The 24,506-nt window shown below is 37.9% G+C and overlaps 1 protein-coding gene and 1 long non-coding RNA gene across 2 annotated transcripts; one reads left to right on the top strand and one right to left on the bottom strand.

The window, feature by feature from the left end:
* Window positions 1–11,319: 11,319 nt before the first annotated feature.
* SEC61G (SEC61 translocon subunit gamma) lies at window positions 11,320–14,453 on the bottom strand (the record flags this gene model as incomplete). Its single annotated transcript, XM_082662519.1, has 3 exons — window positions 14,374–14,453; window positions 12,722–12,820; window positions 11,320–11,426 (listed from the first exon to the last, which is right to left on the bottom strand). The coding sequence occupies exons 2-3, from the start codon at window positions 12,813–12,815 to the stop codon at window positions 11,320–11,322; spliced, it is 201 nt and encodes a 66-aa protein (XP_082518645.1). The 5' UTR covers window positions 12,816–12,820; window positions 14,374–14,453.
* Window positions 14,454–14,552: 99 nt separating this feature from the next.
* On the top strand, window positions 14,553–24,259 carry LOC309827394. Its single transcript, XR_014297215.1, has 3 exons — window positions 14,553–14,768; window positions 19,656–19,788; window positions 24,124–24,259. It is a non-coding gene; the product is annotated as an uncharacterized lncRNA (long non-coding RNA).
* Window positions 24,260–24,506: the final 247 nt, after the last annotated feature.

The raw sequence follows: 24,506 nt of genomic DNA, 5'->3' as shown, positions 1-24,506 counted from the left end.
TTTACACTCTAGTGCCTTCCAACTGTAACCTCCTCAATCTTCCTGTAACCCATTTCCCATCCTCTCCTTTCCTTCTGACTAGTGCTCTTCACTCAGGATAATCTCATCACCTCTTAGAACCTTAGACTGCAAACTACCTTCTGCTTTCAGTTTTACTCACTGTTATTACCCCAATCAGTATATCCTCTGCACTACTCCTACTATGGTCTTTCTAAAATGAAATTCTAGCTAGTCCCAGCAACAAGATGGACTGACCTAATGCAGACACCTCACACTATAAATGCAAAGAAATACTGGATAATATATGAGGAAAACAAATTTAATATGCACCCTGGATTGAAGAATGATGCTGAAAATAAAGAGTCCTGTTCCCCTTTCTCACTATAGGCAGGAAAAATTGCAGACAAGTGTTTTTCCCCAGACAAAATAATAATAAAATAACTTTATTCCAAAGATGGATTGGTCCCAGAAGAATACTTCCCATCCTGGTGATTAGGAGTCTCCAAACATAACGGCCACCATAGGTAAATTTTGTTGGTCTATAAGCTCCAAAGATTTGTCAGTAAGAATCCAGTCAAGAAAAGATACTCCATGTAGCACAGACAGAAAATTTAATACAAGGAGCTAGTTTCAAAGTTGTAAAGTTAAAAAGGAAAGCGGGAATGGTGAGAAAACACCCAAATTAGTAAAAGGAAGCCACTACCATGTGTAGGTCTGAAGGAATAATGGGAGAAGGGGTGTTCCCTGAGGCTTGGTGCCAAGGCCACCAGTTGGAGCAATGTCCAGGAGCCTAAACCAGAAGGGAAATGCAGCACTGTGGCAAACTTTACCTGGAGCTGAAAGAGAAAAGACGAAACAGTCTAGGTTCTTCCCTCCTCCAGCCAGTGCCTCTCTATGGCTGAAACCAGTCACTAAGACAGTCTGGAAATCTAGTTTGCAGAGTCAGCCACTAGGATGAATCTTAGAGCAAACAGGTAAATGATTGGCCCAAAGAACTCTCAATGATATTTTTATGCCCTATCCTTATGTATGAGCTAAAAAAAAAAAAAAAAAATGACCCAGCAGGAAAGATAACGCAAAGAATGGGAAAACAAACGTTCTTAAAATGAGAAACAGAAAACAATTCTCTTCTCAAAAAGACTTGAGATGTTATCGCATCCATGGAACAATAAGATGATGCTATTAAAAAATCAAAACAAAAAAGAAAGCTTAAAAAATGCTAAATCATTGCTGAAATTTAAAAATTTAAATTTGGAAGATTAAACTCTCCCAGGAAATAGAACTCCAGGACAAGGAATTTGACTAACTAGAGTTCTGGAAAAGAAAAAGAAAGAAAACAGGGAAAACAGAGGAAAGAACATTTTCAGAAATAATTTCCTAGAACTGAAAGACACAGGTCTTCAGATTTAAAAGGTCTAGTAAGTGCCCAGCACAAGAGATAAATCACACCTAGGCAATTCTTTGTGAAATTTATCAAGGTAAAGGAAAGCCCCTAAAAGCTTTCATAATATCAACAATAATAGTAATAATTACAACTACAATAACAAAAGTAACCAACAAAAAATGAGAATCACACTGAAAATATATCAAAAGCAGTATATTATCAGAGGCAATTATCAATATCTTCAAAGTTCTGAGGGAAAAATATTTAAGTTATTTAGAACCTAGTTTTTTATATGCAGTTAAACTATCAATCAAATACGATATAAGACTAAAGATATTTTAACCTCATACATTTTACTTAGGCAGTTATTTGGTGATATACTACAGTAAAATAAGAGAACAAAGCAAGAAAGTGGAAGAGAATCAAGAGAAGAAAGATCCCAGGGTGACAGCTGTACATCAGGACAAGAAAATGATCAGTCTGAATTGGAATGGGAGGACAGGCTTTAGAGGGAGGTGGGAGGGATGCAGAAAAGGGAAAATGCCATACATTCGATATTCCTTGAGAGATGGTGACAAGGCAGCCCATGTTAAGGAAAACAGAAATAAAAACATCAACACACAAAATACATACAACTGGTCAAAAAAGGAATGTAATCGTGGTATTATACTTGGCCAGAAAATTAGCAATATTTACTTGTTATAGTAATGTAAACCCCAGCTATTAATTTTTAACTTTTAGAATCTACCTGTATAAAAAGGACATAGCATCAAGTCTGAAAATGTAAAATTAAAAGCTGAGATGACAAGAGATGAGAGGTGATGGAGAGGGGCCAACTGAAGAGAAAAGCAAGTCCACAAAATCCTCATCCTCACGACGGGGAGTTGAAAAGATACCTTCCACACTTGTTAGAACAAGAAATAGAGGTGTGAATATATTATTTAAAGATACAAAGGTAGTAAGAGCAATTAAAAATAGTGGTTTAGCTATGTTAGGAAGATGGAAAAGAACAAGTGGCAGCTATGTGAGCTAAAGTATCACCTATCATAACAGAATATCAAGAGTATATCTAAATAGATGAATCTAGAAATAATTTCTATGATTTTGAGATTATCAGAAGAAACAGCTAAAATAAAAGAGTATGCTTCTAGAGAGTGGGACTGCCAAGTTGAAGGAACAGAAAAGGTCGATGTTATTTATAAGCCTCTGTAACACTTGAAAGTCTTGCTTCTTCTTAGTTTGATAAAATGTACATGTGTGAGAGTTGCAAAGGTTTAAGCTACAGAATACCCAGGTATGAATTTTACACCATAGACTAGGATGCAAGAAATTCACATTTTCTCCTCTAATAAAAGTTAACCTGTTCCAAGATCCCATCCTACAGGTGGTCAGGAATTCAACCTCAGTGGTTTGCAAAGACCCTCCCCCCAGGCCCGATGTTGCACAGGCCCTAAGGGCACACGAAGCCTTCAGCAGTCACAGTCTCCCTGGCGTTAGGTCCATCCAGCTGGCTGTCAGTAAGTTCATCATCTAACCCCTCAGCCCTCTAGAGGCAGAAAGCAGTAACCCTGTGCACTTCTACCTCATAGAGTGCAAGCCTGTTTTTTAAAAAATGAAACGGAATACATTTAATAGAAAATATAAGAATGCACAGTGAACTGATAAGTACTGTTACCTAACCCTTTCCTTTCTCGTGTGTGTTCATGGACTCCTGTGTGTGTGTTTTTTTATTGACCCTGAACAATGCTCCTTACTGACTTCTTTTTCTAAATATCTTGTCTAGTTACAGAGCATTCAGATAATGGCCTAGCTTACAAGCGTAGTTTTGCGACTGCTGGTTCCAACAAAGGCTTAATCTAGTTCAGGTCACCTCAACATTAAGACCTATAATATCAACAGATAAAACATAGATGAGAGAAAGAACCCAAGCCTCCTAGGTACCCTAACTGTGCTGAAATTAATCAGGACAATCCAGGTCAGGTAAAGGCAATACGTGCAGAAGGCCAAAAAAGAAATATTTAGCAAGAGATGAGTTTTCAGGATTTATTACTTTTGCTTTTAGTACAATTTTTAATAATGGCAAATTTAAAGACAATAATAAATCATAAACCATTGAAAAATATGAATCAATGAGTCCAAGTAAAGCAAGTAAATAGAAAATTGAATAAGGCAGGACTCTTGCTCAGAGCAGAATTCTAAGGGCCAGGAGTAGGGGAGTGTCCACTTCTATAAAAGGAGAAGGACTTGAGGATCTCCTGTGCTTTTCAACCTCTACCATTTTTCCTTCTAACTTTATGTGCTTTTAAGGTTATCTGTAAAATCTTTTAAATGAAACATGTTATTACTGAACAACAATGGAATGGGGAAAGACCAATATGTAATAAATATTGAAAATAGTCAACACGTATTTCTTTAAACATATAGCATATAAATACACACATATTATTTATGTGTATATATATATATATAGACACACACACATATATAACTGTAATCGTTAAGTAGATGACTGACCTGGGTTGTAATTCATTCTAGTGAGTTATTGAACCTGAGGACAGTTGCAGAAACCCCCGATTTGTAGCCAACTGTCATAAGTAGGGGTCGTCTGGGGACCCCACTTGCAGTTGGCGTCTGAAGTGGGGCAGTCACATGGGACTGAGGCCTTTACCAGGTGGGATCTGAGGCTACTCGAGACAGGATTGAGTTCAACTGCTGGACACTCAGTTGGTCGGAAAACTGGAGAACTGGGGTGGAAAAATGACACATACTTGGTGTTAAAAGAAAAGCATTACAGATCCAGGGAGTGCCCCTGAACTGAAGGCCAGCTTTGGTGGGGTGGGGACACTTTCAGATAACCTAGAGTCTCCTCTGAATACGCCAGATCACAGAAATGCAACACTAAGAGACACCTGAGAAATCGCCTCTAATTTCTTCACAGAGACTAAACAGGTAGTGAGTCGTGCACAATTTTTAGATGTCTTGAGGTGACTATTTTACAGCTTCCTAAAACGACTAATCATGCGTTTTCTATTGCCTACAGTGGATGTAATTCTTTCTACTCCAGGCTGATTAGGGAAGTGGTTAGAATAAACTACCAATAGGACTTTCCGCATCCTCTTTATACAGCCACACTTGGGAGGTTACACACGTTCTTCTCGCTTCTCAAGAAGGCATACCTGGGCTTCCCTGGTGGCGCAGTGGTTGAGAGTCCGCCTGCCAATGCAGGGTACACGGGTTCGTGACCCGTTCCGGGAAGATCCCACATGCCGCGGAGCAGCTGGGCCCGTGAGCCATGGTCGCTGAGCCTGCGCGTCCGGAGCCTGTGCTCCGCAACGGGAGAGGCCACAACAGTGAGAGGCCCGCGTACCGCAAAAAAAAAAAAAAAATAGCAAGCTCTATTAGGACCTCAAGATCATGAGATAGGCATATACATTACTATAATAGTGGTTAGGGAGTGAGAGATGCTACAGGTAGAATAAGCCTTACAAAACTGCATCCACAGAATCTAGAAAATCTGCCACAAGACTTCTAGAGCACACCATGACATGCGTAACTTGCAGTAGATTGCAGCTCCTGTTAAGCAGGAGCTTTCCAATGTGAGGTGCACCCTTTAAACATGAAGCACCATGGTGCCTCCCGTACTCAGGTGAAACTAAGTAGCCTTCCTTCCAGGCAGATAAATGGGAGACAGATGCCCCAAGAGGGACAGAGTCTGGAGCAAAGCACTGCTTTCCAGCAGTAACAAAGACACTGAAATAGAAACAGGGCTTTACTTCCTACCCTTTCCTATCAAGACTCTGCCATCCTGTCTGGACCATTAACTGCCTCCCTCTTCGACGTGTCTTTCTGTTGTTAACAGCAGGTTTTAGTCTAGGTGGCCAAGCACTTGGTTGTAAGGTGTAGGGGTTCATGGAAATGCCAGAACTGCCACAAGGGCATTAGTATGTTTTGCTGCAGGTATTAAGACACCAGAAAATTACCAAGAGCTTTAAAACCTTGCCACTGAAAGCGTGTTCTGTGTACCAGAAGCATCAGCAGGGAGACAGAAATGCAGACTCTCAGGCCCACCCAGACCTGCTCACTCAACACTCTTCAGGCTGGGAAGAAACTCCCTCAGGTGATTCTTAAACTTGCTGAAGTTTAGGAAGTATTGTTTTACAAAACAAACACACTAGCATATCTTAGATACACTAGGGGTATGGTTAGTAAGAAAAATCTAGGTATTTATTCTTTCCTATTTAAGAATTCAATTGTTGAGTGTGAAGGCTATTCTGTTTTATCACCACAATCCTTGGTCAGCCCTCACTTCACATTTATAAATACAAAATATTTATGTCATGCCTTACCTACCCGTGTGTCAGGAACCAGTAAGTCAGAAAAATAAAAAATGAGCTGCACAAATGTAGGCTATAGAGATTCATAATTATCTTACATCAAGTCAATATTTATGTACAGATTTTATCCTACAAGAAAATACACACATTTGCCAGAAGCAAGTCTGACATTTTAGCAAGTGTACATTTTAGATTTCTACCATAAGTACTCAATACATATGTGTATATATGTAAACGTGTATATATGTGTATAGGCACACTATATATGAGTGCTTGTGTAAACATAGAGACAAACATACATATGCACACATGCACGTAAACACACACACTTCTGGCCTTTAAGGAGCTACGTAACTATCAAACGTAGCTATATGGTCTTCTTAAGAGCAGAGATGGCCAAGGCTTTATTTCCTTGAAGACATCAATTCATTCAAGACTGAAAACAGTTATCAGTATTTCAAAAATAGGCAGAAAATCTGTTATCATCACTATGAAAACAGACTTTGCTCTCTGAACCATGGATCCCAAAACTGAGGAATACTGCCAAACAATACCAGTTAGACACCTGTCTACCTTACTTGCTAAGAATCAGAGGACACCTACCAAATGTGTGCTGCTATACAATTTTTTTTTTAAATATTAGAACTTGAGAAATAAAGTTCAATAACACTCAATGAACAGATTAATAGTTTTATAAATAAAACTGAGAATAGACTGTCTCAATTTTATACCAGTATTTTTTTAAAAGGGAAAGAAGACAAGGCACCTTTTCATCTCACATTTAATTATCAAAAAAATTCTTTAAAATATTTAGAACTCCAATGTTTATGACAGTATAACAAATTATAGTTTACCTGAAGAGGAGCTCTCACTTTAAAGTTTTTAACCATGGTTTTCAGGAAGCTATTTCAAGTAGCACATAAACTTGTATATAGGTCTGACTACCTACTTACACCTTCAGTGTTTAGGGACAAAACTCCTACCCCAACTTCAAGCTCTCTCTCACTATCTCTACCATCCTTTACTTGCTGTTTCTTCCTCCATGATGGCAAAACACTGATCTGATAGAGGAGTACTCAGAAAGTGCAATATTCCACTGTGCCCTTTAATTTCTCCTGTAAACCAAAATATAAAGGATTGAAGGAAGGAAAGAAGGGAAGAAGGGAAAAGAACCCATTATTTTTTACCACTAAAATTTGACAAATATCTGTGATGGAAAAAAGAGAAATTTGTCTATTTTGAAATTATTTTAATTTACAAATAGAAAACATCTTGGAAGAAAAAAATGAAAGAAAAACACAAAACATATAGGCAAATTTTTAGTCCATGAGCGTCTCAAATCCTCACTTGTTCACCAATCCCCAAGATGAAAAACACTTTTCTAAAAAGGTATTCAGCCACCACTGTAAAAGAAAAAAAGATGGTCAATTTTGAGTGTACATAAGATTTTAATAAGAAGAAAAATTTGAAATGCAATATGCTGTAATTTTACGGAAGCAAAACCAGTTATTTGAGAACCACCCCTACGTTACTCCAAAATAGCACAAAAGGGAAGAAACTGAACTTTAAAATCTTGGAACTGAAAAGGTCCTTACAGAGGACGTGGCTGCTGGAACAGGCTTAATCTGTTAAACCTCAGAATCCTCATTTGGAAAACATGCTTAACAGTCTAGCATAACATCTTTCTCAACAAGACGAAAAATATGAATTACATAACAGGGCGGTTAGTTGAGAACTTTTTCAATTTGATGTACAATCAGCAATTTGAAAATCAAGAGTGCAGAGTAGTATGCTGGTTCTCAACCACTATATCTTCCCATAATCACTCAAAAACCTGGATTAATAATGAACATAAAAATCACCTTTTCTACAGAAGACCTTCCAAGTTTCAAAAGCATAAACATTAAAACTGTATACTGAGATATACATTTTAAAACTGTGATGTTAAAGAAAGAGAATAATTCCAATACTAGATGAAAGTTATACTCCTAAAAGAAACACTCCTGCATCTATACTTTAACGTGAAGTGCTTTAAGTGCTTATATCATTAAACTGTATTGCAGCAACTAAAATACCCACAACTATAAAACTCCTTTAAATTATAACCCTGTGGATATTAATTTTGACTGCTGTAATTGTATAGAAGAAAAAATTTCATCATAAGGAAAAACATGTGATAATTCAGCCTAGTGAAAGAGAAGCTTGTGTTTATACTTCACTTGCTACCGCCTCAAAATGATTTAAACAGTGATTTATGCTCTTTCAAGTAGGAAAAAAAGATTTCTTTTAGTTTTACAGCTGTCATGGCGTATCATGAAGAAACTTAAAGTTTTCTGATAGCTTTTCTCACAAAATGTTTTATTTGGCCTTCATTTTAATGTAAAAACTATCTAGAGATATATTTTTTTTAACTCTTTAAACACTGAAAACAATTGTGTTACTAGAAGAAAAGTTTTCTAAGCAACTAGCTTCCAAAAGGTCATAGTTCAACAATCTCTGACTAGCAAGGTTGGCAAAAGATATATTGTGCCTGCTGCAGAAATAAGAATTAAGAGAAAGCAAATTTTTTTTTAATTTTCTTGTTTTTACTAGTTGGTCAGAGTTTGAATGCAAGCCAAGGTTTCTAAGAGGAAAAAAAAAGCAAAGAGCAAGCATAAAAGTAAGGACATATTGTTTTTCTTCTCTGACTTGCTATCTGTAAGTTTCCCTGTGCCCTTCATTCTGGCAAAAATTAAAATTCATCTCAGTCAGGAAACACACACAGCATAGCACCTATATAGTCTAGTGAGACCAAGGCAAAAGACCACTGATAACGTGCATTTTCCATGTAAAAGACAACTTCATTCAATGGATTTTTTTATACTAAATAATGATAATTAATCCTTGGATCTAAGCACACTAATACCACATGCTGATTAATTATCCAGTGACAAATAATATTTACATTTTACTGGACGGAATCAACCTAACAGAAATAGCCTTGGCCGGTGAATAAATGGATCCTTTTTTCTCAACAATTCAAATTATTACTGAACGTTTGTTAACTCCCTTGCCTTTTTTTTTTTTAACATCTTTATTGTTAAACATCTTTTTATTTTTTAACACCTTTACAAGGTGTGTTAGTTTCCGCTTTATAACGAAGTGAATCAGTTATACATATACATATGTTCCCATATCCCCTCCCTCTTGCATCTCCCTCCCTCCCACCCTCCCTATCCCACCCACCCAGGTGGTCACAAAGCACCAAGCTGATCTCCCTAAAATAGACAGCTAGTGGGAAGGGAGAAAACAAATCTTTAACACTTGTTTCAAAGACCTGTTGGGAACAACTGGACTAATGAATCTCAATCCCGAAAGGGTGTGCTAAGAGAGCACTGTCCTAAAAGGTACTTTAGGTCACAACTCAGATCATGAAATAAAAGATGTTTGAACACAAAACTAGGATAAATAACAATGATGAACAGATTAAAAATGCAAAAGTCTTCCATAACAGAATCTAGCAAAAAGGAATTTAACAAGGGGTAATGTTCCATTCTTAGGCTAAAAACAAACCACACCAACTATGTAAACCCAGGATAAAGGAAGTTTATTGTAGCCGTTATCTGTGAGAAACTGAAGATTTTAGCCTTTAGCAAGAAAACATCCACAGTAAGCACTGGATTCTAAACACTGGATTTTAAGAGGGCTTAACGAAATGCAAACTGGAGCCTGAAGTGAGGCGCCTGACTCAGGATGAGTAGTGGTCTGAAACTGAGCCGGAATGAGAGATGGCCCATACAATGGTTAAGAACACAGGCTCCCAAGCCTGGGTTTCACATGCTGCTTTACCACTTATAGGCATGCGACGTACTTCCTTACTCTCCATGCCTCAGTTTCTTCATCTATAAAATGGAAATAATAATACTGCTACCTCACACAACTGTCATGAGGGTTAAGAGTCAGCTCACATTAAGCTGTGTGTCCTCGGCACACAGCAAGTGCTCAATAAATGTTAGCAATTATTATTACCATCATGATCCTTAGAAAAAGGTTAAGAACCTGCCGTTGTTCACTTAATTCAACACGTACTCAAGTGTTTTCAAAGTGTACAATACACTGGACTAAGTTCTGTAGTGTATACACACGCACAAACTACAGAATATATATATATATATATATATATATACAGTTACGTATTAATATTACCTTACCAATTAATTAAACTTCATAACAATTTAAAGAAATAACTGTCAGTTATACCTGTCTGACAATGGACTGGGGAGCAGGAGAGCAGAAGCACTGAGCTTATGTCACAGACTCCACCCTACCTCCTCTGTTTACTGACTAGGTAGGGGCTGTAGCCCAGAGACACTGAGCTCAGGTTTCCTAATTCTACGTCAGGATTCGCTCCGTGATTCCACTATTCCAGAAATGGCATTCCTCACTAGGAATATAATAGAGATTTCTGAACTGATGGAGGAGGTTTGAGAGACTTGGTCCTTTCTAGGTCTAACTTTCTGTGATCCTAAAATACCCCTTTGTGGCATGTCTGCATAATAGCTATGAAAACCTACTTAAGAAAGCCACCTGACAATACTCATCCAGTCTCGTCATTTAAAAGACAACTTCCACCAGCATCCGTAATAAAATATCTAGTACTTAAAGAGACTTATAGTTTACAAAGCATCCCCACCCCATAAAATAAGTCTAAAAGGCTTCTCTCATGATTATCTCACTGGCAGGTAAGGCTCAGTGATTAGGTGAATACAAAACCACAGAGCAAATAAGTACTGCAACTCATACTAACTCTTTACACCAAAAAAAATGGCCTAAAACTGACTGCTCTAATTGCACACTGCCATAAGGTGTTCCCAACAACTTGTAATGAATCTTGTAATGAATCTAAAAAGCAAAAGCATTTAGAATAGAATAAAGTAATCCCAGTGTTCCTCTGTCTTTTCTCCTCCTATATATACCTAAAAGTATATTAGTATCAATGGCTCATTACAATAACCACAACTTCCATTTAGGTTCTTACCCAAATTATTTTTTAGGGTTTTACATGACCTAAGTCATTAATCTTTCCATAGCCCTAGTTAAGAACTATTATCCTTATTGAATAAACTGGGCACAGAGGAGCTAAGCAAGCTGTCCAAGGTCATGACAACTATTAAGTAACAAGAAAGAGAATCTAAACCTAAGCAACCTGGTCCAGAGTTTGAACTCTATCGCTGTAGTGATTTTCAGATGGGGAGCATTTTCTCTTCACCTTAAAATTCTTGTGGACAAGTTAATATATTGCAGAAAGAGGACCTGGATTTGAATATTGGTCCTGTCACTGAATACTTGTTTTGTCTCATACTGAGTGCCTTTAACTCACTTCCTTGATCCTTTAAAATTTTACTTATTAAAAAATTAGTGCCTATCTCACAGAGTAGCTATAAAAATTATATAAGATTTAAAGTCACTTTGAATTATCTGGTACTCAGTAAACAGCAGTAGACTGTACCAACATTAAAAAGTCAAGAAACATATCTGTGTATTAATGAAATAGCAGGCTGTTAACTCAAATGGTTTGCATTTTCATTCTATCCTAGATATTGTCTATTTCATAAAGTTTACTTACACAATGATGTTATTAATAGGAATATGGATCAATTTCACAAAAAAGCCAATGAATCCCATTATAGCAAATCCTATTGCAGTTGCCATGGCAATCTTCTGGAACTCTGGATTTAAAAACACAAAATTTACATTATTTTTTGCATTGTCACTGCAAGTATAGGGGGAAAAAATTAGCACTGACATAAACTTACTGATGTACATTTCTCCTGATAATAAGTACATAATTTTACATAAAACATGACAGTATTAATAGTAAATAAGGTATTTGACAGATTTTTTTAACTTTCATATTTTATTGATATTTAATGATATATAAAAATAAACTGCATGTTCAGGCTAGTGATTCCATCAACCAACAGTGACATATTTATCTTCCTAGCAAATGACCAGAATACCAAAAAGAAATGAAACATGGACAGAATACACAGTATCTGTCTTAAAAACTTTGTAACATTGCTAGAAGTATTAATTATAAAAGCACAGAACATAACTTTTTATAAATAATAGGTCAACTGTCTTTGATATTATAATGAAGCCAAAAATAAGGCTTGAAAAACCGAACTGGGTTGAGCACAATTTTATGTAAAGGTCCCAGACCCTGGTAATATTTCCATTTAATGTTATTTCCTCAGGGAAGCTCTCCCTGACCTCCTGACTTGGTCAGTCCTCCTATTACATGCTATCAAATATTCCTCTATTTACCTTCCATAATACTTACCATAGCAGTAATTAAAAATTGTAATTGTCATTATTTATGACTATCTTCTCTCAAAGAATCTAAGGTCCATAAAAGCAAGGACTGCTCCCTATTGTATATTTTTATATATTATGCTATATATGTATTATAATGCATCATATTATAGTCTCTATTATATTCCCACCTCCTAACTCAGGCAGCAGTCAATAAATGAATAGAAGCAAATTGTGGTACACCTTTTAACACATGAATTGTGATAAATAAGAAGTTAAACTTCCTAGGTTGGCATCAACTATGCTGTTGATTTCACGTTAAGGCTTTTTTGCTTGGAGGAGGCTTGGGGAGGGAGTGGCACCGCAGGAAGAGCTCCAAAAGATTTTCCAGAGTAGAAATGTGAAAGATACTAAAAACTCTCAAGTCATTAAATACGACTAAGGCAAAAGCAACATGGAAAATAAGGCTGTAACAAATAACCTTATACGATGTGAAAATACACATAAGAGAAAAATTTATGAGGTGTGTAAAAAGTATACAAAATTTAGAAAAAATAACAATGTTAAAAAGCAATAAAGCAAAATAAATCAATAAAAATGTTGATGAAAGAATTGCAACAATTATTAAACAGGAAGACATTAATCAAATAAAGGGCTTAGAGAATGCAAAGATTTAATTTTTTTCTCTCATTCCAAAGCTATTTATTACCTTTTCTATCCGGTTTGGTGCATCTTTTAACCAGCCGAATTGAGTCCTTCACAAACTGCCGACTTGGCTCAACGAACTGCATTACCTGATCCATGATGCCTATTTAAAAAACAAAAAAGATACTCACTGATGTTATTTATTATAGAGCAAGGACTTGTTAAGTTATATCAAAATGTGAATGAGACCAGCCTGATATGGGTGGGTCGATATCATCTCACACAAAAAAAAAAAACAAAAAAAAAAAAACCAGACTCCAAGAGTAAATTGACATTACTTTTTGCAATCTCCAGCCAATCACCAAAACAAAGGCAATAAGAAAACCGCAGGTTTTCCCGTGTTCTTATCACTGACAAAGGACGCAAGCTCTTAATATAAAAGGGCTCTCACTACGAAAAGTCTAATAAGCACTTGACAACAGATCCGCTCCTCACCCACCCTGCAGTCCTCCCACTGCTCCTGCTGAGGAATCAACAGGGTTGGGACCCAACAAATATTTGCTATATTTTATTTTAAACTCCCCAGACCTCAGTGTCCCGTGCAGTGAATGCTGTGATGCTTCAAGGGCCTAGAGTAGAGGTAAATGTGGACTTCCATCTGACTGTTCCAAACCATGGCCACACAACATTTGAAGAAAAGAGTTTCTCTGCATGGGGCAGATCATCTGTACAATTTTCAAAACCACAAAAACTGGCTAAACCAAGACCCAGACTCTCAGAAGCTATCCGCTGAAGTCTGAACCTTTAGGTCTGGACACACCTTTTAAGGAAAAGGGCTATATGTATGTTACCGATGGGCTCTCTTGTGGAACCCGTCATACAGTAGAAATGTCATCCAACCTTGGCTCTGACAGTCACTGGTACAACAGCCAATGAAGCCGATTCGCTACTTGGACTTTACTGTATTTCAGGTGATTACAACCGTGGCCAGGCACCCAGATACTCGATAAGCTTTTGTTGAGCTAATGCCACCCGCAAGAGGTGGTGGTTCAAATCCCTTTCTATGAAATGCAGCCTCTCTAAGCCCCGGGTTCCTCACCCAGGAACTGAAAGGACGTCCGGAATTCTATAAACGTCCCGGGCCGGGTGTGCTGGGCCCCTGCAACACACAGGTAGTAACGCCTGTTTCCTTAGTCTTGCACTTAACTCTGTTCTGCAAATCCACTGAGCCTAAACTTTACAGATGTCGTGATAAATGCGAAGGGTCCTTTCAGGAAAAAAAACATACACAAAAAAACCCGTGCAACACCCGAAACACTGCACTGAACGTCAGGGGAGGGGATCCAATAACCCACTATGGCCTCCTGATCCAGACTCTAGATCAACCCGTTCACCCTCACAACACAGGGAGCTCCCCGAGACACGCTCCACACACACGGCCCCAAAGCCAACACCGAAGAGACCCTCCGTGACCACAGCACCGAGACGGCGGAAGTGTTCCCAGCAAGGTGGCCGAGCCCGCGCGGCCGCAAAGCCGGCCCCGAAGGACAGAGGCCCTGGAAGCCTTTCTCCATCGGGTACGCGGGCCGCGGCCCCGGGTCTGCTTCCCCCGACGCCGTGCGGGCAGCCGGCGGACGGCCGGCGGACTCGCCCACGTCCGCCACCTCCGCGAGTGACCAAACGGTAGCCCGGAGCCCCCGCCAGACACAGCCTCACCTGCCCGCCGTCCGCTGGCCAAGTCCAAGACACGTAGCACAACAGCCGACACACAAAGGCCGACCGGAACCGGAAACCGCCTACTGCCCGCCCACCCCTCCGTTCATTGGTCCTTCGGGAAGACGTCGGCGCGCAGGCGCAGGCCGACGTGCGTCTCGGCCCCGCTTCCGGAACGGGCTCGCGGAGTGCGAGTCTGTGGCGTCGGCGACGGCTTGGGTAGTTCCGTGGAGAGCGTGGGGAGTGGCGTGGGCCCCTGCGCGGCGTGGGCGGGGCGTGCTCTCCGCCGCGCTCCTCACCCGAACTCCCTAGGTGGGTCAACTCTGCTGGACCGGTCCGGACGACAGGCTCTGATAGGCTTCGTCTTGGGCGGTGACCTCTTGACTGCCCGTCCCTTTGTACGTATTTAATTGTAGTCGTCAACAGTGAACCTTATAAGCAACATAGTGTTTTGTGACCGACCTCCCTCGAAACGGTCTCCCACCCGCAAAACCTGGCCTTCCTCTGTGTCCATCTTTGGAACTCCCCAGGAATTGAGGCCATGATCTGGGTTTGCCGTGGGGACATGGTACAGGGTATACGTGTTATCCGACTATGGATTTTGCTGAGACTATTATGAACCCAGACATTTGGTGCTAAATGGTGCTGTGATGTTACGTTTTTGGAATGAATCAGTGTGTCCTCGATTATTTATCAAGCACCTAAGGTGTATAACGCTTTACTAGGTGCTATGAATGAGCCAGATATGTCATGCCCTCTTATTACGGTCTAGTAAGGGAATTTACAGGAGAGGGAAGGGAACAGACAAGAAAGCAAAATATACGTTAGTAAAAATACTGTATGGCAAATAAAAAGTGTGTTGTGAAGAGAGAAAAAAATAAAGGGCGGTGGGATAAAGACAGCATTCCTTTGGATGATCACTGTAGGACTCTAAGGCCACGTCACCTGAGCTAAAGGCCTAGGGGTGAAGACTTATTTAAACACCCCAATCTGTCCAGAATTTTAAAATTCTTAAAACTAAGGCCAAGTACCCATGTGAACTTTACAATACGTATGGACCACCTGCAGTACAGTGTATGAAAACTGTTAAAAACATAAATTCCTGACCTCTAACCCACTGAATCAGAATATTTAGTCATTTAGGGATTAGAAACCTACATTTTTTTTAAACTTAGCAGGAACGTTTAGGTACTGAAGATCACAGCACTGAGGGTTCTAACCTCGCTCTGAACTCAGCTCTATCAGCTGCTCCTGAGTTACATTTATTCCTCTGGTACCCTTGTCATGCTCCATTGTTAGGCAGAGAGAAGAAGTATGTTTTACAGACCTCTGGGCTTTGGAAAAGTTTTTACTCTGCTTCATTCCCAGCACATCCTGTAGTCAAATATTCTGTGCAATAACTATTAACAGGCTCCAGTATTTTGCCTTGACATGGGACAAAAACCCATAATCATATCATCACATATTCGGAAAACCTAGGTTCTTACCTAGAAAACAAGTGATGCCCATCACCCTGACAATATATATATTACAGCAGACCGCTGAGCTCTGTGGACGCCACATTGAACCATTATGTCCATGATATTTAGGTGAGACTATATTTGTATATCCACACTTTAGTAATTATAGAGTTTCTCCTTGAGTTCTGAACTTATGGACATAGATACGGAAATGCCAAATGTCATACAAGCAGAGTACAGCCTTTTACCATGGAAGGGGTGCATGGAACTATACTATTGCAACATTCTTATATTTTTCATGAAGTGGTGTAGTATTAAGACTATGTTAAGAATGCAACCACTAAAGAAAAAAATTAAAAACTGCAAAGCTATATAGCTGAAAAAACAATCACGTATTAAAATGGCATTCAGAGAAATACGCAATTAACCCAAAACCCAAAAGGAGGAAGGGAGAAAAAAAAAAAAAAAAAAAAGGAGAACTAAATATAACATCTGTAATTTCATTACATCCAAATGTAATTTTTATGTTTAAAAACTCCCCTTAAAAAGCAGATGTCAAAGTGATTGGAAAAAAAAACAAAGATTTAGCTATATGCTGATTATATAAGTACACTTTAAGTATAAAGACATATAGGTTGCAAGTAAATAGATGGAAATGCAAACAATAAGGAGACGTCAGAATTTGGTACCGGGGTTTGTTTATATCAGATAATATTAGATAGTGTAGACTTTAACATAGGAATTACTGGAGATAAAAAGGAAGCATTTTCATAATGATAAAAGGTATATCAATCATAATATCTTCATCAGGAAGGTATATCAATCAAATTTGTGTGCACCTAGTAACTGAGGTTAAAAATACAGGAAACAAAAATTAACAAAAAGACCACTGTACAAACAAGTAGGGGATTTTATGTCTTCGTTCCACAACTTACAGCATTAGACAAAAAAGTAAATCAACAAAGAAATAGAAGATCTGAACAACATTGTCAACTACCCTGACCTGATTAGTCTACAAGTGGAGCATTACCCCCCAAAACTGCAAATACACATCGTTTTCAAGTGCACATGGTCACTTTACCAAGATAGAACATATACTGTGTCATAAAACAAGTCTTATATTAAAAAAGTTTCAAATCATACATTTTTTCTGACCATTGTGGAATTAAATTACAAATCTATAACAACCAGATACTTAGAAAAATCTCCAGGTATTTGGAAATTAAATAACATGCTTCTAAATAAATAATTCAAAGGGTTAAAGCAGAAATCAAGAGGGAAATTAGAAAATTATTTGAACCGAATGATAATGAGAATGCAGTATATCAAACTGCAGTATATCACTACACACCCTGAGAATGCTTAAAAAGGTTGACAACATCAAATCTGGGTATAAATATTAGATCAATCAGAACTGTTATCATTGTCAACAGGAGTGTAAAATGGTACCCAGCAGTTTTATAAAATTAGGTGTATACCACTCTATAATCCCTCAATTTCAATTTTAGGTATTTACTGAAGTGATATGAAAATACATTCACCAGAAGACTTGTACAAAGATATAGCCAAAAAACTAAAAGTGAGTCGGGTCCATCAACAAAGAATGGATGAACAAAAAGATGTATTTCCACAATGAAATACTATTCCACAATTAAGGGGAAAAAATATATATATATTTATGTAACACCATTGATTAATATCAGAAACATTGTGGTGAGTGAAAGAAGTCTATGCAAAAGACTGCATACTGTAAATAATATTTGTAAGAAGTTCCAGACAAGGCAAAATTAATATATGTTGAAAACAGTGTTTGGGCATAGGGATTAAGACGGAAGATGAGAGAACTCAGGCGTGAAAATAATGTAACTTGACAAGGATTAGGGTTACACAGGAGTCTTAGTTCAGACTGCTGTAATAAAATACCATCAACTGGATGGCTTAAACAGTAAACAATTATTTCTCACAGTTCTGGAAGATAGAACTTCCAGATCAGGGTGCCAGCGTGGTTGGGTTCTTAGTAGAGAGTGTGGTCCCGGTTTACAGATGGCTGTCTTCATGGCATCTGCACATGGATGCTAATCCCACCATGGGGGCTCCACCCTCATCACCAAAGTCCCCACCTCCCAAAGTCTCCCCCCCACTTCCCAAAGTCCCCACCTCCAAGCACCATCACATTAGCACTTCAGCAAATGAATGTGGGGCGTACAGACATTCAGTCATGGCAGCAGGTGTGTGCATTTCTCACACGACATCAATTGGTACTCATAAGGTTTGTATTCTACTTCATGTAAAGTTTACCTCAAAAAATAAAACACCATACACAAACACTGAACTCTTGCTCTAGTTAAATGATATAACCACTGACAGGAGTGAAGTGTACAGGTACAAGTGTACAGTCATTGAAAGATTCTTAGGTGTAGTAGTATGGGTATTCACTGAACAATTCAACTTTTACGTATGTTTGAATTTTTTCATGATGTGGAAAAGATCTATACGCACATCACTAAATCAAGTTTTAAAAATTTTGTTTTGACATAAATAATGTCGACTATAAATTGTAAGTATAAATAGTAGAAATTTTAAATTGCCCCTAATTTAAAAATATCAGTGAAATATAGTGTTATTTGAGATAAGCTGAATTAATGCTCCATTTAGATTCCTGAATCTCTGCTTGAAGTAAGAAAGTTTAAAAACCCTTGTATAGATACAGGATTTTTTTAAAAAACGCCAAGTTTAAATAATACACCCTCCAAGTAGGTTAAGCAATATTTTACCCAGAGTTCTAGTCTTTTGTTCCTTAAAGTAGAAAAATATAATCTTTCATTGAAAATGGGGTATATGATTTTTTTTTACATTTATTTTACTAACAAGCAAGATCTCTGTGCTTCTCTGAAAGAGAGTTAAAAATTATACCTCTAGGGCTTCCCTGGTGGCGCTCCGCCTGCTGATGTGGGGGACACGGGTTCGTGCCCCGGTCCGGGAAGATCCCACATGCCGCAGAGTGGCTGTGCCCGTGAGCCATGGCCGCTGAGCCTGCGCGTCCAGAGCCTGTGCTCCGCAACAGGAGAGGCCACAACTGTGAGAGGCCCACGTACCGCCAAAAAAAAAAAAAAAAAAAATTGTACCTCTATATCTTCTTTCTATAGGTTTTCAAAATGGGTACAGGTGTACCTCGGAGATTGTGGGTTCAATTCCAGACCAGTGCTATAAAGCAAATATCACAATAAAGCAAGTCACATGAATTTTTTGTTTCCCAGTGCATATAAAAGTTATGTTCATACTATAGTATAGTCTGTTGTATGCAGTAACATTATGCCTAAAAAGTGTACATTACTTAAAAAATATTTTATTGCTAAAAAGTGCTAATCATCATCTGAGCTTTCAGTGAGTGGTCATCTTTGTGCTGGTGGAGGGTCTTGCCTGGATGTTGGTGGCTGCTGACTGATCAGGGTGGTGGATGCTGAAAGCTGGGGTGGCCGTGGCCATTTCTCCGTAAAGACAGCAATTAAGTTTGGCACATGAATTGACTTTTCCTTTCACTTGAACACTTAGAGGCTGTTAATTAGCCCAATTTCAATATTGTTGTGTCTCAGGGAATAGAGAGGCCTGAGGAGAGGGAGAGAGATGGGGGAACAGCTGGTCAGTGGAGCAGTCAGGACACACACAACATTTATAAAGTTCTCTGTCTTACATGAGTGTGGTTTGTGGTGCCCCAAAACAATTACAATAGTAACATCAAAGATCACTGGTCTCAGATCCTCATAACAAATATAAAAATAATGAAAAAGTTTGAAATATCATGAGAATTATCAAACTGTGTTACAGAGACAGGAAGTGAGCAAATGCTGTTGGAAAAATGGTGCCAGTAGACTTGCCCAACACATGGGTGCCACAAATCTTCAATTTGTAGAAGTGCGGTATCTGCGAAGCACAGTAAAGTGAAGTGCAATAAAATGAGGTATGCCTGCTTTAAAACATGTAATTCTCTAATAATTATATTCTCATTGCAGTAATTGAGCTAGTTCTATATTGGGTTACAAAATAGTAAATATCATACCACAAAATAGTAAATATGTACCACATTGGGTTACATTATAGTAAATATCACAACATCTATGTATTTATATATGTCTCAGGGAAAGCCTTTAAAGATATAGATCTGATATAGATTTGATGATGTTTGCTACTTTAGGTTTGATACTGTTTAAATTTTTTTCCATTGACAATTTTTACTAGTTTAAATTTTAAAAAAAATTTTAAGTCCTTTTTTTTAAGGTAATAAGATATTTGATAAAACAAGAGATAGTAAAACTCTACAGATGACTTAGTTTTCTAAAATAATTGCAAGAGAAAAAGAATCTATGAGTCAAATATATCTAAAAAGCATATTAACTTATGACAGCTTATATTTATCTTGATTCAATAAAGAAGCTGCTATTTTATACATACACTAATTATAATATTAAAAATTATTGTTAACAATTTAGGAATGATACTGGGTTATTGTCCTAAGATTTAAGGTATGTGAAATAAGACTTGCTAATTGGGGAGTGGAGAGGATAGTCCACCAATTTAGTTGTTTCATAAAGTAGATTCTGCATAATTAAGTCTGTGGTTGTGCAGTTTTTGGTTGCTGTAGCATTTTAATCCCTCATGTAGAGGCAGATGGGAAAAGTTAAGACAGTGATTGCTACCTAACCCCCTAAGTTATGTGGTACTGCTTCAGAGGGTAGAACCTGTGTAAACATGATGTCAAAATCTAACACTATAGTATGTATTTAGAGCAAATTCCATCCATATTTGGACATATAGCTGTTATCTTAATTTTTTTGGTTGTTGAGTACATCTTTTTTAAGCAGTTGTGATTATATTTTTGAAATAACATTTTTTTTTTTTTTTGCGGTACGTGGGCTTCCCACTGCTGTGGCCTCTCCCGTTGCGGAGCACAGGCTCCGGACGCGCAGGCCCAGCAGCCACGGCTCACGGGCCCAGCTGCTCTGCGGCATGCGCGATCCTCCTGAACCGGGGCACGAACCCACGTTCCCTGCATCGGCAGGCGGACTCGCAACCACTGCACCACTAGGGAAACCCCTGAAATAACATTTTTATCAAAAATAATACATGCTAATTATTTTTAAAATTCAGACAGTACAGACAAGTACAAAGAAAATGTTAAAAATCAACCACTATCCTTTATCCAGTAAAATGCTTTGTTAACAGATGAACCCACTCCAGTTCTCGCTCTGCAAACATACAGGTTGAAAGATATCTAGGTAAATAGCTAGAAAAAGTATACAGATATATAATAAAAATATGATCATATTAAAATTATATTTAAAATATCAAGTTTATCTGAGTTTAACAGAAGAAAAATGAACTGAAATGAAAATGAAATAATTTCCAAATTTCTGAATGTAAGATGATAAACATTTCTTTACCACATGCTATATTGCTCCTTAATTATAACTCTTAGATTAAGAGGAAACATTAGGTTGGAGTTATTATAAGGTATATATTCTTGAAATGTTTTAATTTTAGTAAAATTGGTGCCGTGCTATGATGAGAAATTTAACACACTTCCTCCCTCCTTATTCCTCTCCCCTCCAACTTCTGTTAGTGTATTGGAATAGTCCCTACACAAGGAATTAATCTCTTGGTGAAGCCCACTTTAATACTTTTAAAACAATAAAGTAAAAATTATAAGAAAAGTAAAAATTGTAAGACCTTCACACTCCTATTAACCATCATACTAGATGTCCTTACTCATGACATAGAAAAGGGGAGGGGGGGGAAGGCATATAGATGGAGAATAAAAAAAACTTGTCTTTTTTCACAGATGACATGATAGTCTGTATAGAAAATCCCAAAAACTCAACAAAAAATATCCTGGAACTAATAAACAATTACAGCCAGATTACAGGATTACAGGATACCAAGTTAATATACAAAAGTCAATTGCTTTCAAATTGGAATTTGAAATAAAAAATACATCACTTTTATTAGCACCAAAAAAAAAAAAAAGAGAGATAGGCAGGAAGGAGGCAGGCAGACATAGGTATAAATTTAACAAAATATGTGCAAGATCTATACTAAGAGAACTACAAAATTGTTGAAAGAAATACAAATGTAAATAAATGGAGAGATATTCCATGTTCACAGATTGGAAGACTCAATATTTTAAAGATGTCAGTATTTCCCAATTTGGTATTCAACACAATTCCTATCAAAATCCCAGCAAATTATTTTGGGTATCAACAAACTGGTTCTAAAGTTTATAGAAAGACAAAAGAGTAGCCAACACAATATTGAAGAAGAATAAAGTTGGAGAACTGTCACTACTAGGCTTCAAGACTTACTGTATATTCTGTAGTAATCAAGACAATATGGTATTGGTGAAAGAAGAGATAAATAGATCAATTGAACAGTAGAAAATCCAGAAATAGACCCACACAAATGAGACAACTGATCTTTGACAAATGAGCAAAGGCAATTCAAAAGAGCATAGATAATCTTTTCAGCAAAAGGTACTGGAATAACTGGATATCCAGTCACAGAACTTAGACATTTTACAAAAATTAAAATGGATCAGAGACCTAAATGTAAAATGCAGAACTCTAAAATGTCTAGAAGATAACATAAGAGAAACAGAGGTGACCTTAGGTTTGGTGATGTATTTAGATACAACACCAAAGGCATGATCCATGAAAGAAAAAGATAAGTGTGACTTCATCAAGATCGAAAACTTCTGCTCTACATAAAGACACTGTTGAGAGAATGAAAAGACAAGTCACTGGGAGAAAATATGTGCAAAATGCATGTCTGATAAAGACTTGTATTCAGAATATACAAAGAACTCTTGAAAGTCAGCAACTAAAAAAATTCAAAGAGAGGCAAAAGATCTGCACAAGATACCTCACCAAAAAAGATATACAGATGGCAAATACGAAAAAGTGCTCAATATCACGTCATCAGGCAACTGCAAATTAAAACAATGAGATGTGCCTGTTAGAATCGCTAAAATCCAAAATACTGACAACAGCAAGTGCTAATGAGGATGTGGAGCCACAGGAGCTCTCATGCATTGCTGGTCGGTATGCAAAATGGTGCAGTCACTTTGGAAGACACTTGGGCATTTTTTACAAAGCTAAACATAATCTGACTATACTATCCAGCAGTCACGCTCCCTGGTGTTTAACCCAAATGAGTTGAAAACGTACACAGGGATTTTTATAACAGCTTTATTTATCATTGTGAGATGTGGAGGCAACGAAGGTGCCTTTCAGTAGATGAATGGATAAACAATCTGTGATACATCCATAGAATAGAATGTTATCCAGTGTTTAAAAAAAAAAAAAGAGCTATCAAGCTGTGAAAAGACGTGAAGGAACCTTAAATGCGTATTTCTCGGTGAAAAAAGACAATCTGAAAAGGCTGCACACCGTTTGCTTCCAGCTATGACATTCTGGAAAAGGCAAGACTGTAAAGACAGGAAAAAGTTAGTAGTTACCTGGGGTATGGGGACAGGGAAGAAGGAATGTCTAGGTGTAGCATGGGATTTTGAGTGCCTGGAAACTTGTGAATGAACCACAATGGTGGCTACATGATGGTATGCATTCGTCAAGACTCATAGAACTGTACAACACAAAGAGTGATACCTAGTGTAAATGATGGACTTTGGTTAATAATGTATTCATCGATAGTAACAGATGTACAAGTTGTGAATAATAGGGGAAACTGCAGTGGGAGGGGGAGGGTGTAGTCATTTTCTGTACTTTATATTCAATGTTTTCTGTAAACCTTAAACAGTAAAGTGAGTGAAAATAAAAAATAAGACTAGGAAATGGGAAGAAACTAGTCATTCTGTTGTTTTCTTTATGCTTTATCAAAACCACTGTTAAACAACACTGAGTGTCCTGTGCTCTTTCCCTCTACTACCAGTCAGTCTTTTCTTCCCCCAAGATGATGAGAAGTCCAGCACCTCTCCCAAGACAAAGTGGATGAGATGACTTTGATCCCAAACCTAGCTATAACCAGTTGACTTATTTCAAGAAGGCACGGGGTTCTGACCTTTTCATTGCATTCTCTGGGGCTTAAATAATGGAGCATGATGACATTCAATTGCACTTTCTTTACATCGAGCCATGGAGAGTGTTAGGAGCTGAATTGTGTCTCCCCAAAACTTACACGTAGAAGTCTTAAGCCCCAGGACTTAGAATGTGATTGTATTTGGGGATGGGGCCTTTAAAGAGGTAATTAAGTTAAAATGAGGTAATTATTGTGGGCCCTATTCCAGTGTGCCTGATGTTCTTATAAGAAAAGGAAGTTTGGACCCAGGTGCAGAGGGAAGGTGGTATGAAGATACAGTGAGAAGACAGCCATCTGAAGTTAAAGAGAGCAGTCTCACAAGAACCCTTCCCTGCTGACATCTTGATCGCAGAATTCCGGCCTCCAGAATTGTGAGAAAATAAATTTCTGTTTAAGCCATCCAGTCTGTGGTGCTTTGTTATGGCAGCTCTAGCAAATTGGGGCAAGTTTTTATTGCCTTTTTTTCTTCCTGTTTTCTAAAAGAAATAAAAGTTCAAGCAAGTATAATTTTTGGACACAGTAACATCACAAGAATATAAAAATCATGAAATGTTTTCCATGGTTGCACTGTAGAATTAACCTTTTAGGAAG

Source organism: Grampus griseus (genome assembly GCF_964374135.1).
Source record: "Grampus griseus genome assembly, chromosome: 9".
In the NCBI taxonomy this organism is placed as follows: domain Eukaryota; kingdom Metazoa; phylum Chordata; class Mammalia; order Artiodactyla; family Delphinidae; genus Grampus; species Grampus griseus.
Note: the sequence above shows the minus strand (reverse complement) of the source record. Positions and strands in the feature narration are given on the sequence as shown.